At 37.5% G+C, this 17,504-nt stretch overlaps 1 protein-coding gene across 2 annotated transcripts in view; it reads left to right on the top strand.

The window, feature by feature from the left end:
* The window catches only part of CEP135 (centrosomal protein 135), a 77,330-nt gene that overhangs the window by 35,570 nt on the left and 24,256 nt on the right, over positions 1-17,504 (top strand). For both annotated transcript variants that reach the window (XM_026003581.2, XM_026003580.2), the window contains exons 14-15: positions 2,032-2,109; positions 10,124-10,275. In XM_026003581.2, coding sequence (XP_025859366.1) covers positions 2,032-2,109; positions 10,124-10,275 — 230 coding nt within the window. The remainder of the gene's footprint in view (positions 1-2,031; positions 2,110-10,123; positions 10,276-17,504) is intronic.

Raw genomic sequence — 17,504 nt, 5'->3', positions numbered from 1 at the left:
CCAGTAAATGCTATTGAATTAATGCTTGGAAATTAGCAGCTCAGGTTAGCAATAAGAACATTTAAGCATTATAAGGTAGTCTTTATGTCATACATTTTCAGTTAAAATTTTATCCCAACAAAATACTTTTAATTGAGATCTTTTGGAATACTGCCTTGCAGAATGTGCTTTCTTATAAAAGTAAGTGTTAAAATTACCAAATGGAAAACTTCTATGCAGTATGACAGCTTTTAGCATAAGGTACTGATTTATTCTTTTCCATATTCGTTGAAAGGACCAAGGAACGTAGAAACAGGATTTTAAAATGCAGTAGTACTGAAAGCTCAGAATAAGTGATATTCATATTACCAGAATCTTTCTAGATTTACTTAAAAACTAGTCATCTCAATCCTTAAGCATCTAGTAGTTTCCTGTTATTTGACTACCCACCCAGTTGGCAAACCAAGTATCGTCACTCACTCCTCTCCTGTAAAGCAGTTTTCTCTCAATTACCGAGTCCTACGAGTGCTGCCTCTTAAATAATAATTAACATTTATTAAGTTCTTTTCACGTGGGAAACTCTGTTCTAAGACTTTTCACGTGAGCTGTCTCAGTAAATCTTCACAGTTGACTTTTCAGATAGCTAATGCTTACAGATGTGGTCTCTGAGTTACAGCGAGTTTAAATGATTTGCCCAAGATGACTTAACTATAAAGTCACATGGAGTCTGGATCCTGAGCCCCACCCAGTTAGTTTCTCTTGAATCTGTGTACTTCTTTCCACTCCCCTGCTCCATCCCATTCTGGCCATTATTCTCTCCCAGCTGCATTAGTATGTCAGCAGCCTCCCAAATGTGTATTTTACACTGAAGGCAGAATCACCTTTCAGAGATACAAATGTGATCGGATCGCTTTTTATTTAAAATCTGTGAACTGTTTTCAAAGACTTCAGTGATTGGGTTTTGCTTACTTGGAGGTCTAGCTTCTTTTCCCCAAACTCATCTCTCCCGGTTCCCATACCTCATTTTCTCAACTCTAAGTCCCCAGTTTTCTACAAAGGCTATTGAATATTGAAAAGTCTTTCACTCCTTACAGTACTTTCAACTGGCTAACTCCTATTCATCCTTTAGAGCCAGGTTAAACATTTCTTCGTGCAGGAAATGAACCCTAGACTCTAAATTCCCTTTCAGTATGTTGCCATATAGTTCATTTTCTTAGCGAAATATTCATGGTTTAACTATAATATCTTATTTAAGGTTGTCTTATCTACTAGGCTTTAGTAACTATAATGTCAGAGGCTTTATCCATTTTACTTACTGTGTATTCCTAACATCGTGCTTGGTGCTTGGTATGCAGTATGTCCTTAATACTGATTGAATGATTTAATAAAAAATGCATGTACCATAGTGACCCTTCCAACCAGATATATGATCCAAACATCAGGTGTCTTTATTTGTTTTTAATTAATAACATTGATAGAAGTATGAATCTGCACTAGAAAAATTCTCAGGGAACACCAGCTTATATAATTTATCCTATACTTTAACATCAGCAAGAGTTGGATAAGGTAACCTGACCAAAGAAATAGTAGTTGTGTTTTACATTGTTGACTAGCCTATTCTTGAAATTTTGATCTCTTGTATGGCCCTGTAGAATTCTTTCCTATATCTTAGTGATCTCATCTTTTCTTCTTTACCGTTTGTTCCTCTGACATGTCTCATAAGGGCATACTCCTGATCATACTTAACTTGCTGGTTTTTTCCTTTTATAGTTGTACTACTGGAGTGGTCTATGTAAATCTTTAAAAACAAATACATGCCATTCTGTGTCTTCTATTACAAGCACACATGGAGATAGTATATAAGGATAAGAAATTCTTGTCCTTTTTTTTTTTTCAACCAAAAGCATCATTATTATAAAATGTCTAATGATTTTCTTTCTAAAACCTTTCTATGTCATAAAAAGACAAATAGAATTGTACTGTAGACTTGCATTACTTTGCTAATTTCGTTATCTGGTGTGAATGAACATCTTCCATAAAATTCTTTTTCAGAATCTCCAGGAAATGAGTATTTTTGAAAAATCAAAATTAGAGAAAACTATTGAACATTTGACACATGTTAATCATCAGGTAATTAACAAACTGGATTTGGGGTAAATTATATTGTATGGCTAGCTATTTCAATTACAGTTTCAGCATGTTATATATTTTTAAAGTTACAAAATACTATGCTAATTTAAAAATTTTAAAAAAAACAAAATAATATGCTAGAGATGCTGTGTAACGGTGATTAGGAGTATATACTCTGAAGGCTGATTACTTGGGTTCATATACTTTTTTGTCACCCATTACCTGTAAACAAGCTACTCAAACTTTTCATCCCTCAGTTTACTTGTAAAATGGAATGGTGCTAGTACTTACTTAAGTTTTTATGAAGAGTAAACGAGTTAATACACGTCAAGAACTTGGAAGAGTTGCTGACCTGTGGTAGAGCACTCAGTAGGTGTTAGTTATGATTATTGTTGTTTTGTTAAAGATCAGGCATAGAGGAAAAAATGAAATTCATTTTCATTCCTTATTGCTCTTTAAAATATAATTTTTTAACAAATGTTTATGTGTTCTCACAGTCCTTTGTTTTCTTGGTGTTTTGTTTTGGCTAGTTTCCTTTACTATATCTTAAATGTTTTTATTTACCATGTCTACGAATTCTATCATCTGTTTCTATCAACTTTGGGTCAGTTGGTTTTTTTTCTGCTCATCATGGGTTACATTTTCCTGATTCTTTGTATGTTTGGTAACTTTAGATGTCAGACATTATGAATTTTACCTTCTTGGTTGCTGGATAACTTGTATTCCTATAAATACTCTTGAGATTTGTTGTAGCATACAATTAGATCAGATGGAAATAGCTTGAGTCTTTTCAGTTTTGCTTTTAAGCTTCATTAGGTGGGATCAAAGTAGCATTTAATCCTGGACTAATTTTGTTTCGTTACTAGGACAAAACCGTTTTGAGTACCCTATCTGTTGCCCCATGAATTATAAGGTTTTCAAATGACTGAAGGGAACAAGAATTACTTTGACTTTTTCTTAGTTCTTTCTCTGGCGTTAACTTTCTCAGTGTTCTGTTCAACTGAACATTTAAAGGACACCTTTTACAGATGTCTGGAGATCTGTCTGTGTAGCTCTCCTCCAGTATCTGCCTAACTGCCTTAGCCTCCCCTGACATTCAGTTGTCTTCTGAACTTAGGAGAACCACCAGGCTTCACCTGAGTTCCTTTCCTTATGCCACAGCCTAGAAATTCTTTTTTTTTTTTTCAATTTTTATTTATTTATGATAGTCACAGAGAGAGAGAGAGAGGCAGAGACACAGGCAGAGGGAGAAGCGGGCTCCATGCACCGGCAGCCCGACATGGGATTCGATCCCGGGTCTCCAGGATCGCACCCTGGGCCAAAGGCAGGCACCAAACCACTGCGCCACCCAGGGATCCCAGCCTAGAAATTCTTGAAGCAGTAAGCTGAAGCAATCGTAGGGCTCATTTTATTTGTTTCTTGTCCCTCAGGGTCAGTGTCCATCACTGCCTGATGCTCAGTGTCTTGAAAACCATTGTTTCATGTATCTTGTCCTATTTTTAGTTATTTCAAGTAGAGGGGTCCCTGTCACTCCAGCTTGCCCAGAGGTGGAAAGTGAGAATTAACTGAAAAATGTATCTAAAGTACTAGAGGGAGGGGATTCCTGGGTGGCTCAGCGGTTTAGTGTGCCTCCTTTGGCCCAGGGCGTGATCCTGGAGTCCCGGGATCAAGTCCCACATCAGGCTGCCTGCATGGGGCCTGCTTCTCCCTCTGCCTGTGTCTCTGCCTCTCTCTCTGTCTCTCTCATGAATAAATAAATAAAATCTTAAAAAAAAAAAAAAAGTACTAGAGGGACGCCTGGGTGGCTCAGCAATTGAGCATCTGCTTTCAGCCCAGGGTGTGATCCTGGAGACCCATGATCGAGTCCCACATCGGGCTCCCTGCATGAAGCCTGCTTCTCTCTCTCTGCCTAGGTCTCTTTCTCTGTGTCTCTCATGAATAAATAAAATCTTAAAAAAAAACAAAGTACTAGAGGTCATTGGAAGGAGACTAGGATATAGCAAATGTAAAATAAGTCAAAGCCTTAGAGCATAAAGTGAGAAAGTCTAACATATATTTAGCCAAAATTCTAGGAGAATGTAATAGAATGTGTGAGAGAGGCAGTATTTGAAAAGATAATGACTGATAATTTTATAGCTATTCTAAAACCACAGGAATTCTCTGATTCAAAATGCACGGTGAGGAATTCCTGGGTGGCTCAGCAGTTGAGCATCTGCCTTCTGCCTTCGGCTCAGGGTGTGATCCCTGGGTCCTGGGATCAAGTTCCGCGTCACGTTCTACACAGGGAGTCTTCTTCTCCCTCTGCCTGTGTCTGCCTCTCTCTGTGTGTCTCTCATGAATAAATAAAGTCTTTTAAAGAAATGCACAATGAAAAATGCCCTGGAAGTATGACAGATCCCAAAGAAGAAAAAAGAAAAGAAAAATCCCTACCATTTTAATAGAGATAAGATACTTATGTAGTAATTTGCTGAATCTTTATAGAAAATATAATACCTTGTTGAAAGTCATTAAAGACCTAAATAAGTGAAGAGCTATATCAGGTTTATAAAAAGGCGACAGGGATCCCTGGGTGGCGCAGCGGTTTAGCGCCTTCCGTTGGCCCAGGGCGCGATCCTGGAGACCCGGGATCGAATCCCACGTCGGGCTCCCGGTGCATGGAGCCTGCTTCTCCTCCCTCTGCCTGTGTCTCTGCCTCTCTCTCTCTCTCTCTCTGTGACTATCATAAATAAAATAAAATAAAATTCTTTAAAAAAAAAAAAAGATTAAAAAAAAAAAAGGCGACAGACATCATATTTATAAAAAAAATGTAAATTCTCCCCAAATTGATCTATAGAATTGATATAGTTCCAGATGAAATCCCAAGATGGGGATCCCTGGGTGGCGCAGCGGTTTGGCGCCTGCCTTTGGCCCAGGGCGCGATCCTGGAGACCCCGGATCGAATCCCACGTCGGGCTCCCGGTGAAAATCCAGTAAAGAGTAAACCCACAAATACATGAAAACTTTATCTATCAAGGACTCAGATCGGTGAGAAAAGATTATACATCAAATATACCATACCCAAAAATCAGTTCAAGGTTATTTGCAACCTTGAATGTTCAAGAAATAGCTACAGTTTTTTAAAGAAAATATAGGAGATGGGGTGTGTTGGTGGCTCAGTTGGTTAAGATTCTGAATCTTGATCCCAGCTCAGGTCTTGATCACAGGTCTTGTGTTCATGCCCTGCAGTGGGCTCCACACTGGATGTGGAGTCGACTTTAAAAAAGAAGACGAAAAAAATAAAAAATAAAAAATAAAAAAGAAGACGAAGGGCAGCCCCGGTGGCTCAGCGGCTTAGTGCTGCCTTCAGCCCTGGAGTCCCAGGATCGAGTCCCATGTTGGGCTCCCTGCATGGAGCCTGCTTCTCCCTCTTCCTGTGTCTCTGCCTCTCTCTCTCTCTGTGCTTCTCATTAATAAAATAAAATAAATAAAATCTTTTTAAAAATTAAAAAAATAAAATAAAATAAAAAAATAAGAAAAGCAGAAAATCTTTTTGACTTGGGAAATAATAATAACAATAATTCATAAAGCATTTACTGTGTGTCAGGCACTTTCTCAGCATTTTATAGAACTTTAAAGAGGAAATTTCCCTAACATCTCTTGGCTAGCAAGTGTCTGCTGCCAGAATGTAAGCTCCTAAACACAGATGAAAGAAAACAGATAAATAGGACCTTGTTGACAAGAACTCCCTTGTTCATCAAATGGCCATTAATTGAAAAGACAAGCCACTAAGAGAATTTGCTATACATTTAACCAAAAAAAACAAAAAAAACAAAAAACAGTAACAGAAAATGTGAATTGATACTTCATGGCAGAAGAAATTATAAATGGTTAATAAACCTAAAAAGGTGTTCTACATCACTAATAGAGGAAATACAACTTATAACTATAATAAAAACATTTTATATATATCAGGGCATCAGAAATTAAAAAGTTAGGGGCACATGGCTGGCTCAGTCATTTGAGCATGCAACTCTTGGTGTTAGGGTTGTAAGTTCAAGCCCCACGTTGGGTGTACAGATTACTTTTTAAAAAATAAAATCTTACAAAAAAATTAAGTTATAACACACATAATTTAGCAAATAAATGTCAGGGAGCAAACAGGTACCTTTTTGGAGGGTAATTTGGCATTGCCTAGCAATGTTCTATGAGCCAGGAAATCCATTTCTTGTGGAGAACCCTGGTTGGAGGTCAGCAAACTGTGGCCCCCAGACCAAATCTGACCTCTAGTCTGTCTTTGTTTTGTTTGTTTTAAAAAGATTTTATTTCTCCATGAGAGACAGAGAGAAAGGCAGAGAAATAGGCAGAGGGAGAAGCAGGCTCTATACAGGGAGCCCAACGTGGGCCTGGATCCCAGGTCTCCAAGATCACACCCTAGGCTGAAGGCAGGCACTAAACCGCTGAGCCACCCAAGCATTCCCACTAGTCTGTCTTTGTAATAAAGTTTTTATTGGAACACAGCCATGTTTATCTTCTACACATTGCTTGTGGCTATTTTTATTTTACTTTACTTTTACTTCACTTCACTTCACTTCACTTTACCAAGGAGTGATGGCAGCAGACCATAGTACTCACAAAGCCTAATATATTTAACTCTCTGGTAGAAAACAAGAAACAATATTGATGTCAGTTATGAGGAAAATAGAGAAATGGTGGTAGTAATTCACACAGTGAAGTATTATGGAGCAGTGAAAATGAGTGAACAGTAGCTGCAAACATCAATGTGTGTGAATCTTATAAATACAGTGTTAAAGAGCATGGCAGTATGATTCTACTTTTGTAGAGTTCAAAAATACACAGACCTAAACTATATGTTATTTAAAGATTCATACAGATATGGTACACCAATAAAAATGTAAGAAATGAGAAACATAAGGACTCCTGATAGTGGTTACTGTGGCAGGGTTTGGGGAATATGATTGGAGACTGCTCACAAGTAGTTTCGGGGTTCAGGTAATATGTTTTTAAGCGAGATAGTAGATACATAATTTTTTTTTGTCCTTTATACAATACATGATTTCCTGTTTGTACATGATATACCCAAGGGATTTTGAAATATACTTTTTTTATTTTGAAATATTTTTAGTGCCAAAAAAAAAAGTTTCCTTTCCTACCTCTTTATCCCCAAAACTACTAACGACGATCATAATTCCTCCTGATATTTACCTCCCTGTTTCTAAATAATGTGCTGGTATAACTGCTTAGACTTGTCTTAACTTCGTTGATTGAAGGTTATTTAGTGAGTATCTGTGATGTTACATGATGGCTAGTACTCTTCCCTTTTTCTTCCCCCATTACTTCAAACATAGTTTTATTATATATTATACTTACTTTAGTAGTAACCATCTGTATTATTATGACTTCTTGTGGCCCATGGGTTGGCCAAATGGGATAGTACTACTCTTGCCTTTTCTCTTGCGGATCTTTTTCCTGGAGTTAATAATTGCCTTTTTTTTCTTTTTGTTATTTTTCCGTTATCATTAAACCTGTTGCTAATTTTTGTCAAGAACTCCAACATCTCTACCACATACCTATCAATTGTTTTTGAACAATTCAAACCTATTAGTTTTGTTGTTTCCTGCTGAAGACTTCCCTTCTTGAACTTTCCATTATCTTGCTCAATTGTGGACTGTCCTCCTCTTAAGAATTTCTCTGTCCTCCTCTTCTGTATTGAATCTTACATTTTATTCTTGTTTTTTTTTTTTTTTTCCTTCATCCTTGTATAGCATCTTTTCTAACAGGTTCCTGGAAAAGAATACATGAGAGAAAATTTTTTTGGTACACTGCTTGTCTGAAAATGTCTTTATTCACATTTCATAATTGATTTACGATTTGGCTTAGGTATATGGAAATCTAGATTAGAAAATTATTTTCAGTAAAAATTTTGAATATTATTTTCCATTGTCTCTTAACTTCCTTTGAGATATCTGATATTATTCTATACCATAGTCCTTTGGACATGACATGTTTTTATTTCTGAAAACACAGAATTTGCTCCTTACCTCTTGTTTTCAATTTCTTGGGTAATTTACTGTACTATTCTATTTTCTCCCTCTGGAACCTTTTTTTTTCTTTTTTTAAATAAGCTCTGTACTCGGCATGGGGCTTGAACTCATGACCCAGAAATCAAGAGTCACATGCTGAACCTACTGAACAGGCCAGGCACCCCTCTGGAACTTTTATTAGTTGGTTTTGGACCTCCTAAGGAGATCTAAGTAAAGTTATTTTCCTTTCTCCCTTATTTTCTCTGACTTTTTGTTCTTTCTTTGAGATTTCATCAACTTTACTAACTCTTCTATTGATTTATTTTAAAATTTAGTTATATTTTTGGTTTCTAAAAGAACTTTCTAGAAAGAGGTAGGAGCTCTCTAGGGTATGACAGTCCCAGTATAGATTTTCTTGCCCCAAGTATCAGTAGTTCTTAGGTTCAGAAACTTTGCTTTAGGTTGTATCTTTCTTCCACTTTTCAGTCACTATTCGATCTCCTCTTTGTCTTCCACAAGTTATTGACGTCAGTATCCACTACTGATTTTCTTGTTCTCTATGTCTTGTGAGTATGTAACTTTCTATTCCTTTACTGTCATTTCCAAAGTGAGGGGAGATCAAATGTGCGCGGTCATTCTACAGTTTTAACTGGAAGATTTCTATTTAACACAAATATTTCTTGGTTTTGAGTTTTATATATAGATCATTATTCCATTTAGAATTTATTTTTGGGGCAGCCCCGGTGGCTCAGTGGTTTAGCGCCGCCTGCAGCCCAGGGTGTGATCCTGAAGACCCTGGATCAAGTCCCACGTCAGGCTCCCTGCATGGAGCCTACTTCTCCCTCTGCCTGTGTCTCTGTCCCTCTCTCTCTCTCTCTCTCTCTGTGTGTCTCTCATGAATAAATAAATAAAATCTTTAAAAAATATATTAAAAAAATAGAATTTATTTTTGTATATAAAAATATTTTTTTCTTCAATGAGTGGCTGTCCCAACTCTGTTTTTAAAGAGCATTTTCTTTTCCCGCTTACCTTAAAATGCTGCCTTTTCTAAATTTACATCTGTGCACATAAACATATTTGCTCATTTGTGTGAAATCCACAGTGTTTAATAGTAGCTTTTAATTTATTCTGGTATCTCATAAATCCCCCACAAATTTTCCTATTCTCTTAACTTTTTTCCTAAATGAACTTCAGAATGAAATCTAAGCTACATTCCTTATTTTGAAAAAGGTTCTGTTAGGATTCTTACCGAAATTTCACTGAATTTACAGTTATCTCATTAACTTTTAATATATTCCCAATATTGTGTTTCCATTCAGAAACATGTTGTGTCTTTACATTAAATCAGTTTGTGTTTTATGTCCTTCAGGAAAATTTTACAGTTTCTTCATCTAAATCTTGCCTGTTTTGTGTTTGGGTTATAGTATTTTCTGTTCTGATTTTTCTTCAATCTAGCCCTGTGTACTTACTGTTTTTTAGACATTCCTCAAAATGTTTGCTCTATTTGGTAATGGTTTCCCTTGCTTTTTCATTGTTGTTATGGATATATTCTTCCTTTCTTGCTCTTTTATTTTGTATCTTTTTTTTTCATTTCACTGATATTGAAAAGGAGAGGTAAATGTGTATGCCCATTCTGACATCTAGAACCTAAAGTTGTACACATGACTTTTAAAGTATGGTTAAGGGCAGCCTAGGTGGCTCAGCGGTTTAGTGCCACCTTCAGTCCAGGTCGTGATCCTGGAGACCGGGGATCCAGTCCCACGTCAGGTTCCCTGCATGGAGCCTGCTTCTCCCTCTGCCTGTCTCTGCACCTCTCTCTCTCTGTCTCTCATGAATAAATAAATAAAATCTTTAAAAACAAATAAATAAATAAAAATAAAGTATGGTTAAATAAATCTAATTTATTTCCTTAGTTTTCCTCCAGAAATATTATTAAGGAGTACTTAGGAAGACAAAACTGAAACATCTATTAATTTTTTTAATTTAAATTATAGCTTGAAGATGAAAGATGTGATTTAAAATCTAAAATGTTAATAATGAAAGAAACAGTAGAGTCATTAGAGAACAAAGCAAAACTCCAAGCTCAAAAACTTAGCCATGTGGCTGGTGACTCATCTCATCAGAAGACAGAGATGAACTCTCTTAGGTAAGTTTATTGAAAGTTTTGTTATTTGACTTCTGGGAACAAATTAGTGGCTATGGAAGGTTCTTAGTGGTGGCATTTTGGACTGGGCCTTTGAGCAGTTGACCTTGCAACAGGATCACCTGTGGAGATTTTGAAAAGTATGAGTTTAAGGGTAGATTCACTGAGCCAACCTGGGTAGGTTTTGAGTATCTCTATTTTTAAAAACTCTCACAGATTTTTATACTTATTTCCTTCAAAAATTCCCCTTAGCTACCTCCTATTATTTATACTCCCTACTACTGTAGGGTTGCTGAAAATTACAGGATTTTTTTTGCTTGCCATTGTCCTTGTCTTTCTTCTTTCAAAGAATATAAAATAAGAATATGCATATACGGAATCTAAAATGCAATGCATCTGAAAGTTAAGAAGGTCAGTATGGAAAAATAGGCTATATCTATAGGTTAGAGTCAGGTTATGAAGGACATTGTGTGATAACCAAGAGTGTGTGGATTTTACTTTATAAATATGGAGAACAAACAAATTTTAACCCAAGGGGTGATGTTAGTGTTTATTAGTGTGCCTTTTACGAAGTAAACTCTGGCAAAAATTAGGAAGATGTATTTGGAGTCATAAGAGACTGATGGCAAACGATGGAGACCATGTGTCTGGACTGGAAACAGTGGCAATGAACTTTAAGAGAGGCTAGATTTAGGAAACATTTCTTCATAAAATCAAAAGGAGTGGATGATTTATATCAGAATGATAGAGTAATGCAGAATGTGTTTGCCTTAGGAGATTGGGTCTTTGTTTAGCCATTAGTAAATTTAAAACACAGAACATTGGGCAGCCCCAGTGGCGCAGTGGTTTGGCGCTGCCTGCAGCCCGGGGTGTGATCCTGGAGACCCGGGATCGAGTCCCACGTCAGGTTCCCTGCATGGAGCCTGCTTCTCCCTCTGCCTGTGTCTCTGCCTCTCTCTCTCTCTGTGTCTCTATGAATGAATGAATGAATGAATGAATGAATGAATGAAATCTTTTAAAAAAAGAAAAAATAAAACACAGAACATTGAAGGAAACAAAAAGTCAACAAAGTTTTTTTCTGGGCTGGGTAGCTGTAATAAGTAAAAAGACTTAAGATCAGAAGAAGATCACTCTGAAGAATCAGAGGAGATATTCCTCTCTAAATTACATTTGCAGTAATGATCAGAAAAAGATTTTTCAGATGCCAACATGACATTGCATATGTGAAACTAAATCACTCCTGAGATAATAACAACTTGAGATTAGAAAGGATTGTAGTAATGATGATTAGAAAGAAGATGGGAAAAAAATAGAAGATTGATAGGGGCACCTGGGTGGTTCAGTCAGTTAAGTGTCTGCCTTCAGCTCAGGCCAGGATCCTGGGCTCCTGGGATTGCCCTGCACCCTGCTGAGCAGGAAGCCTGCTTCTCCCTCTTCCTCTTTCCCTCCCCACTGCTCATGCTCTTTCTTGATCTTTCTCTCTCAAATAGGTAGAATCTTTTTCTAGAAGATTTACTTTATTTGAAGTAGTGATAGACGGCACTGGGATCCCTGGGTGGCGCAGCGGTTTGGCGCCTGCCTTTGGCCCAGGGCGCGATCCTGGAGACCCGGGATCGAATCCCACATCGGGCTCCCGGTGCATGGAGCCTGCTTCTTCCTCCGCCTGTGTCTCTGCCTCTCTCTCTCTCTCTGTGACTATCATAAATAAATAAAAAATTAAAAAAAAAAAAAAGACGGCACATGAGCTGGGGCTGTGGAGGGGTGCAGAGGGAGAGGGAGAAGCAAGTTCTCCACTGAGCAGAGAGCCGGACTCCGGGCTTGATATCAAGACCCTGGGATCATGATCTGAGCAAAAGTAGATGCTTAACCAACTTAGCCACCCAGGCACCCCTGAAATAGGTAGAATTTTTTGAAAAAGAAAGTGGGACACCTGGGTGGCTCAGTGGTTGAGCGGTCAGCCTTTGGCTCAGGGCATGATCCCGGGGTCTGGGATCGAGTCCCACTTCGGGCTCCCTGCGGGGAGCCTGTTTCTCCCTCTGCCTATGTCTCTGCTTCTCTCTTTGTCTCTCTCATGAATAAATAAAAATCTTTTTTAAAAAAATAGAAAAGAAAAAGATTGATAAATTAAAAGTGCTAGTGAATAGTGGAATGGATATTTCTGAAAACTAGGTTCGTGAAATAGACAACAAACTGAAGTAATTCATCTAGAATTCAGAACCCAAAAGAATAAAAGGAAATGATGAAAGACACAGACCTAATATACAAACAATGAGAATTGCAAAATATATAATAAACAGTAGGATTGAAAATCCAAGGATTAGGAAAAGAAAGACCAACATCTGTTCATAAGGAGATGTGTGATTATCAAACAACTTTAACGAATTAAAATCAAGAGATCATTGTCTGATTAATTAAGGAATACTATATTAGGAACTCACATAGAGTATCTCCAATTTTTGCCTTTTGTTGCTCTGACTACAAATCTTCATAAGTTTGACTTTAGTTAGAACTAAGGTGAAAGCTGCTTTTTTTTTTTTCTTTTTTGTGAGTGCTACATACATCCTCTGGAAAGCCAGCTGAAGGGATCAGCCTATCTTCGTCTGGTTTATGTCTTTACTCAGCTCCAAAGTATAGATTCTGCGATGTATTTCTGTCAGCCAGAATTATTAGTCTACCTGTTTTCCTCTTGTGTTGAGCTGTCAGGAACTGGCATTTAATCCATTTTGCTTTTCCTTTACACTGTAGCCAAAACTCCCCCATTTCCTTTTCTCACAGGAGACCCTCTCAGTTTTTGTTTTTATTTTTTTTAATCCCCTGCAGGGAGCCTAATGCAAGACTCGATCCCGGGACCCCTGGATCACAACCTGAGCCAAAGGCAGACGCTCAACCACTGAGCCACCTGGGTGCCCCCCTTCTCAGTTTTACATGGAGGAGCTTTCAAGTGCCCTTGGATCCCCTAGCATACAGCTCCTTTCACTTTTTTTGTTGTTGTTATAATATTCTTTTCTTTGGTTCACCCCGTGTACTGTTTCTCTCATAGACACTGTATTATAGGAAAGGATTATGAGGACTTTTTTGTTTACCTTGTATAACCTGGGGAAGGGCACCTGGGCGGTTCAGTGGTTGAGCATCTACCTTTGGCTCAGGGCATGTTCCTGGAGTCCCAGGATCGAGTCCTATGTTGGGGTCCCCTAGAGGAACCTGCTTCTCCCTCTACCTATGTCTCTGCCTCTCTCTCTGTGTCTCTCATGAAAAAATAAAATAAAAAAAAAAAAGAAAACCTTACAGAAACCAAAAAACTATTAAAACTAATAAATGAACTCAGTAATGTTGCAGTATACAAAGTTAATATATAGAAATCTTTTGAGTTACTGTACACTTAATACTGAATGAGCAGAAGGTGATGTTAAGAAAATTCCTTTTTTAGTTGCATCCAAAAGAATAAAATACCTAGGAATAAATTTAACCAAGGAGGTAAAAGACCTGTAATCTGAATATTATAAGACTTTGATGAAAGTAATTGAAGATGACAGAAATAAATGGAAAGAAAGACTGTGTACATGGATTTGAAGAATATTGTTAAAATGTTTATACTACCCAAATCAATCTACAGATTCAGTGCATCCTAATCAAAATACCACAAACATTTTTTACAGAACTAGAATGAAAAATCTTAAAATTTAGACAGAACCAAAAACCCTCCAAGTAGCCAAAGCAATTTTGAGAAAGATGGAAGCTGGTGGTATCATGCTCCCAGATTTCAAACTACTACAAAGCCAGAGTAATCCAAACAGTATGGTACTGGCACACAAAAACACATTCTAATCAATGGAACAGAACAGAAAGACTGGAAATAAATGCACTCTTATATGGTCCATTAGTTTGTGGCAAAGGAGGCCATAATATACAATGGAGAAAAGATTGCTTCTTCAATAAATGGTGTTGGGGAAACTGGACCACTTTCTTATACCATATACAAAAAATAAACTCAAAATGAATTAGAGCCCTAAATGTAAGATCTGAAATTATAAAACTCTTAAAAAGAAAACAGGCAGTAAACTCTTGGTTATTGGTCCAATATTTTTTTTGGATCTTTCTAAGGCAAGGGCAATAAAAGCAAAAATAAACAATTGGAACTATATCAGACAAACGCCTTTGCCCAGTAAAGAAAGCCATCAACAAAATGAAAAGGCAGCCTACATAGAGACATGGGCTTATTTCTGCACTTCTCCCAATATTGGGAACAATATTTGCAAATCATGTATCTCATTAGAGGTTAATATCCAAAATATATAAAGAACTCATACAACTGAACACCAAAAAAATAATCAATTAAAAAATGGGTGGAGGATGTGAATAGACATTTTTCCATAGATGTTTAGATGGCCAAGAAACACATGAAAAGATGTTCAGCATCACTAATCATCAGGAAGTACAAATCAAAAGCACAGTGAGATATCACCTAAAGCTATCAAAAAGACAATAAGTAACAAGTGTTGGTGAGGATATGGAGAAAAAAGAAGCCTCATTCACTGTTGGTGGATATGTAAATTGGTGCAGCAACTGTGGAAAACAGTGTGGTGGGTCTTCAAAAAAAAAGTACCATATGATCCAGTGATTTTTCAAAGAAAATTAAAACACTAATTCAAAAAGATATATACACTCTTATGTTTACTGCAGCATTTACAAGAGCCAAGATAGGGAAGCAACTCAAGCATCCACTGATAAGTGGATGAAAAAAATGTAAAAAAAAAAAAAAGATATAGTATATACATATACAATGGCATATTACCATAAAAAAGCATGAGCTCTTGTCATTTTGTGACAATCTGTGAAAACATGGATGGACCTAGAAGCTATTACACTAAGTGACAAAGACAAAGAAAGAGAAGTCACAGGGATGTAAAGTACAGCGGAGAGAATATAACCAGTAGTATTGTAATCACTTTGGTGACAGGTGGTAACTAGATCTTCTGTGGTGGTTATTTTGTAACATATAAAAAGTCAAATCACTATGTTGTACACCTAAAGCTGATATAATACTGTATACCAAAAAGAAAAAAAGCAGGGTGCCTGGGTGGCTCAGTCTGTTAAGCATTTGCCTTAAGCTCGGATCATGATCCCAGACTCCTGGGATGGAGCCCTGCATTGGGCTCCCTGCTCAGTGGGGGTGTCTGCTTCTCCTCTCCCTCTTCTCCTGCTGCCTCTCTCCACATACTCTCTCTCTCAAATAAATAAAATCTTTTTGTTTTTAAGGTACAGCATTCAAAACAATGTGGTAACTGGCATAAAGATAGATATATGGCCCAACTGGATAAAACTGAAAGTCCGGAAATAAACCCATGTATCTATGGCCAGTTGATTTCAACAAGGGCGCCAAGAGCATTCAATAGAGAAAGAATAGTCTCATCAATAAATGATGCTAGAATAGCTGGATATCCACATACCAAAGAATGAAACTGGACCTGTCCCTCACTCTAATTAAAAAATTAACTCAAAATGGATCAGTGACCTAAATAGAAGACCTAAAACCATAAAACTCTTGAAGAAAACATAGGAGTAAATCTTCATGACTTTGGGTTTGGCAATGGATTCTTAGGACACCGGTAAGAATGAGCAACAAAAGAAAAAGTAGTTAAATTAGACTTCCAGCAAAATAGAAAACTTTGTGTATCAAAAGACTTTATGGGATCCCTGAGTGGGGGCTCAGTGGTTGAGCATCTGCCCTTGCCTCAGGGCATGATCCTGGAGTCCTGGGATTGAGTCCCACATTGAGCTCCCTGCATGGAGCCTGCTTCTCCCTCTGCCTATGTCTCTGCCTCTCTCTCTCTCTCTCTCTCTCTCTCTGTGTCTCTCATGAATAAATAAAATCTTTAAAAAATAATAAAAATTTAAAAAAATACTTTATCAAGAAAGTGACAACTTGCAGAATGGGAGAAAATTTTTTTTATTTAAAGATTTTATTTACAGGCAGGCCCCGGTGGTGCAGTGGTTTAGCGCCGCCTGCAGCCCAGGGCGTGATCCTGGAGGCCCTGGATCTAGTCCCACATCAGGCTCTCTGTATGATGCCTGCTTCTCCCTCTGCCTGTGTCTCTGCCTCTCTCTGTGTCTCTTATGAATAAGTAAATAAAATCTTTATTTTATTTTATTATTTAAAGATTTTATTTATCTATTCATAGAGACAGAGAGAGAGAGAGAGGCAGAGACACAGGCAGAGGGAGAAGCAGGCTCCAAGCAGGGAGCCCGATGTGGGACTCGATCCCAGGACTCCAGGATCACACCCTGAGCCAAAGGCAGATGCTCAACCGCTGAGCCACCCAGGTGTCCCAGGAGAAAATATTTTCAAATCATAACACTGATAAGCGTCTAGTGTCCAAAATATATGAAGAACTCTTATAACTGAACAGTAACAAGACAAGCAACCTGTCTAAATGGACAAAGGACTTGAATAGGCATTTCTCCAAATAAGGTATAATAAATGACCAGCAAACACATGAAAAGATGCTTATTAGGAAAAAGCAAGTCAAAATCATAATGCGGTATCACTTTATACCCCTTACCATCGCTCTAAATGAGAAAAAGAAAATACAAGTGTTGGCGAGGGAATAGAGAAACCAGAACTCTCATTGCTGGTGGGAACGTGTAAAATAGTCCAGCGCTGTGGAAAGTAATCTGGCACGTCTTCAAGAAGCTGTAAACGTAGGATTACCATATGACCCAGCAATTTCAGATATATACCTTAAAAGAATTAAGAATAGACCAGTATATGTACACGAATGTTCCTAGCAGCACTTTACAATAGCCAAAAGAAAGTAACAGCCCAAATACCCATCGACAGAAGGACAAATTGTGATATATACATACACTGGATTGACCATAAAGAGAAAGGAAATTCTGACACTTGCTACAACATGGATTAACCTTGAACACATCGTGCTAAATGCAATAAGCCAGGCACTAAAGAACAAATATTGTATGATTTTACTTATGTGTGGTACCTAGAGTTAAATTCATAGAGACAGGAAGTAGAGTACAGGTTACCAGAGAATGGGAAGAGAGAAGGAGGAGTTGTTGTTCAGTAGGTACAGAGTTTATGTTGGTGAGGATGAAGAAGTTTTGGGTAGGTAGTGGTAATGGGTATACAGGACTGTGAATGTATTTAATGCCACTGATTTACATGGTAAATGTAAATGGTTAAAATGGTAAATATGGTCACAAATTCAAAAAAATAA

The sequence above is a fragment of the Vulpes vulpes genome, chromosome 2, assembly GCF_048418805.1.
Source record: "Vulpes vulpes isolate BD-2025 chromosome 2, VulVul3, whole genome shotgun sequence".
Classification (NCBI taxonomy): domain Eukaryota; kingdom Metazoa; phylum Chordata; class Mammalia; order Carnivora; family Canidae; genus Vulpes; species Vulpes vulpes.
The sequence above is the reverse complement of the archived record's forward strand: the minus strand, read 5'-3'. Positions and strand labels throughout refer to the sequence as shown.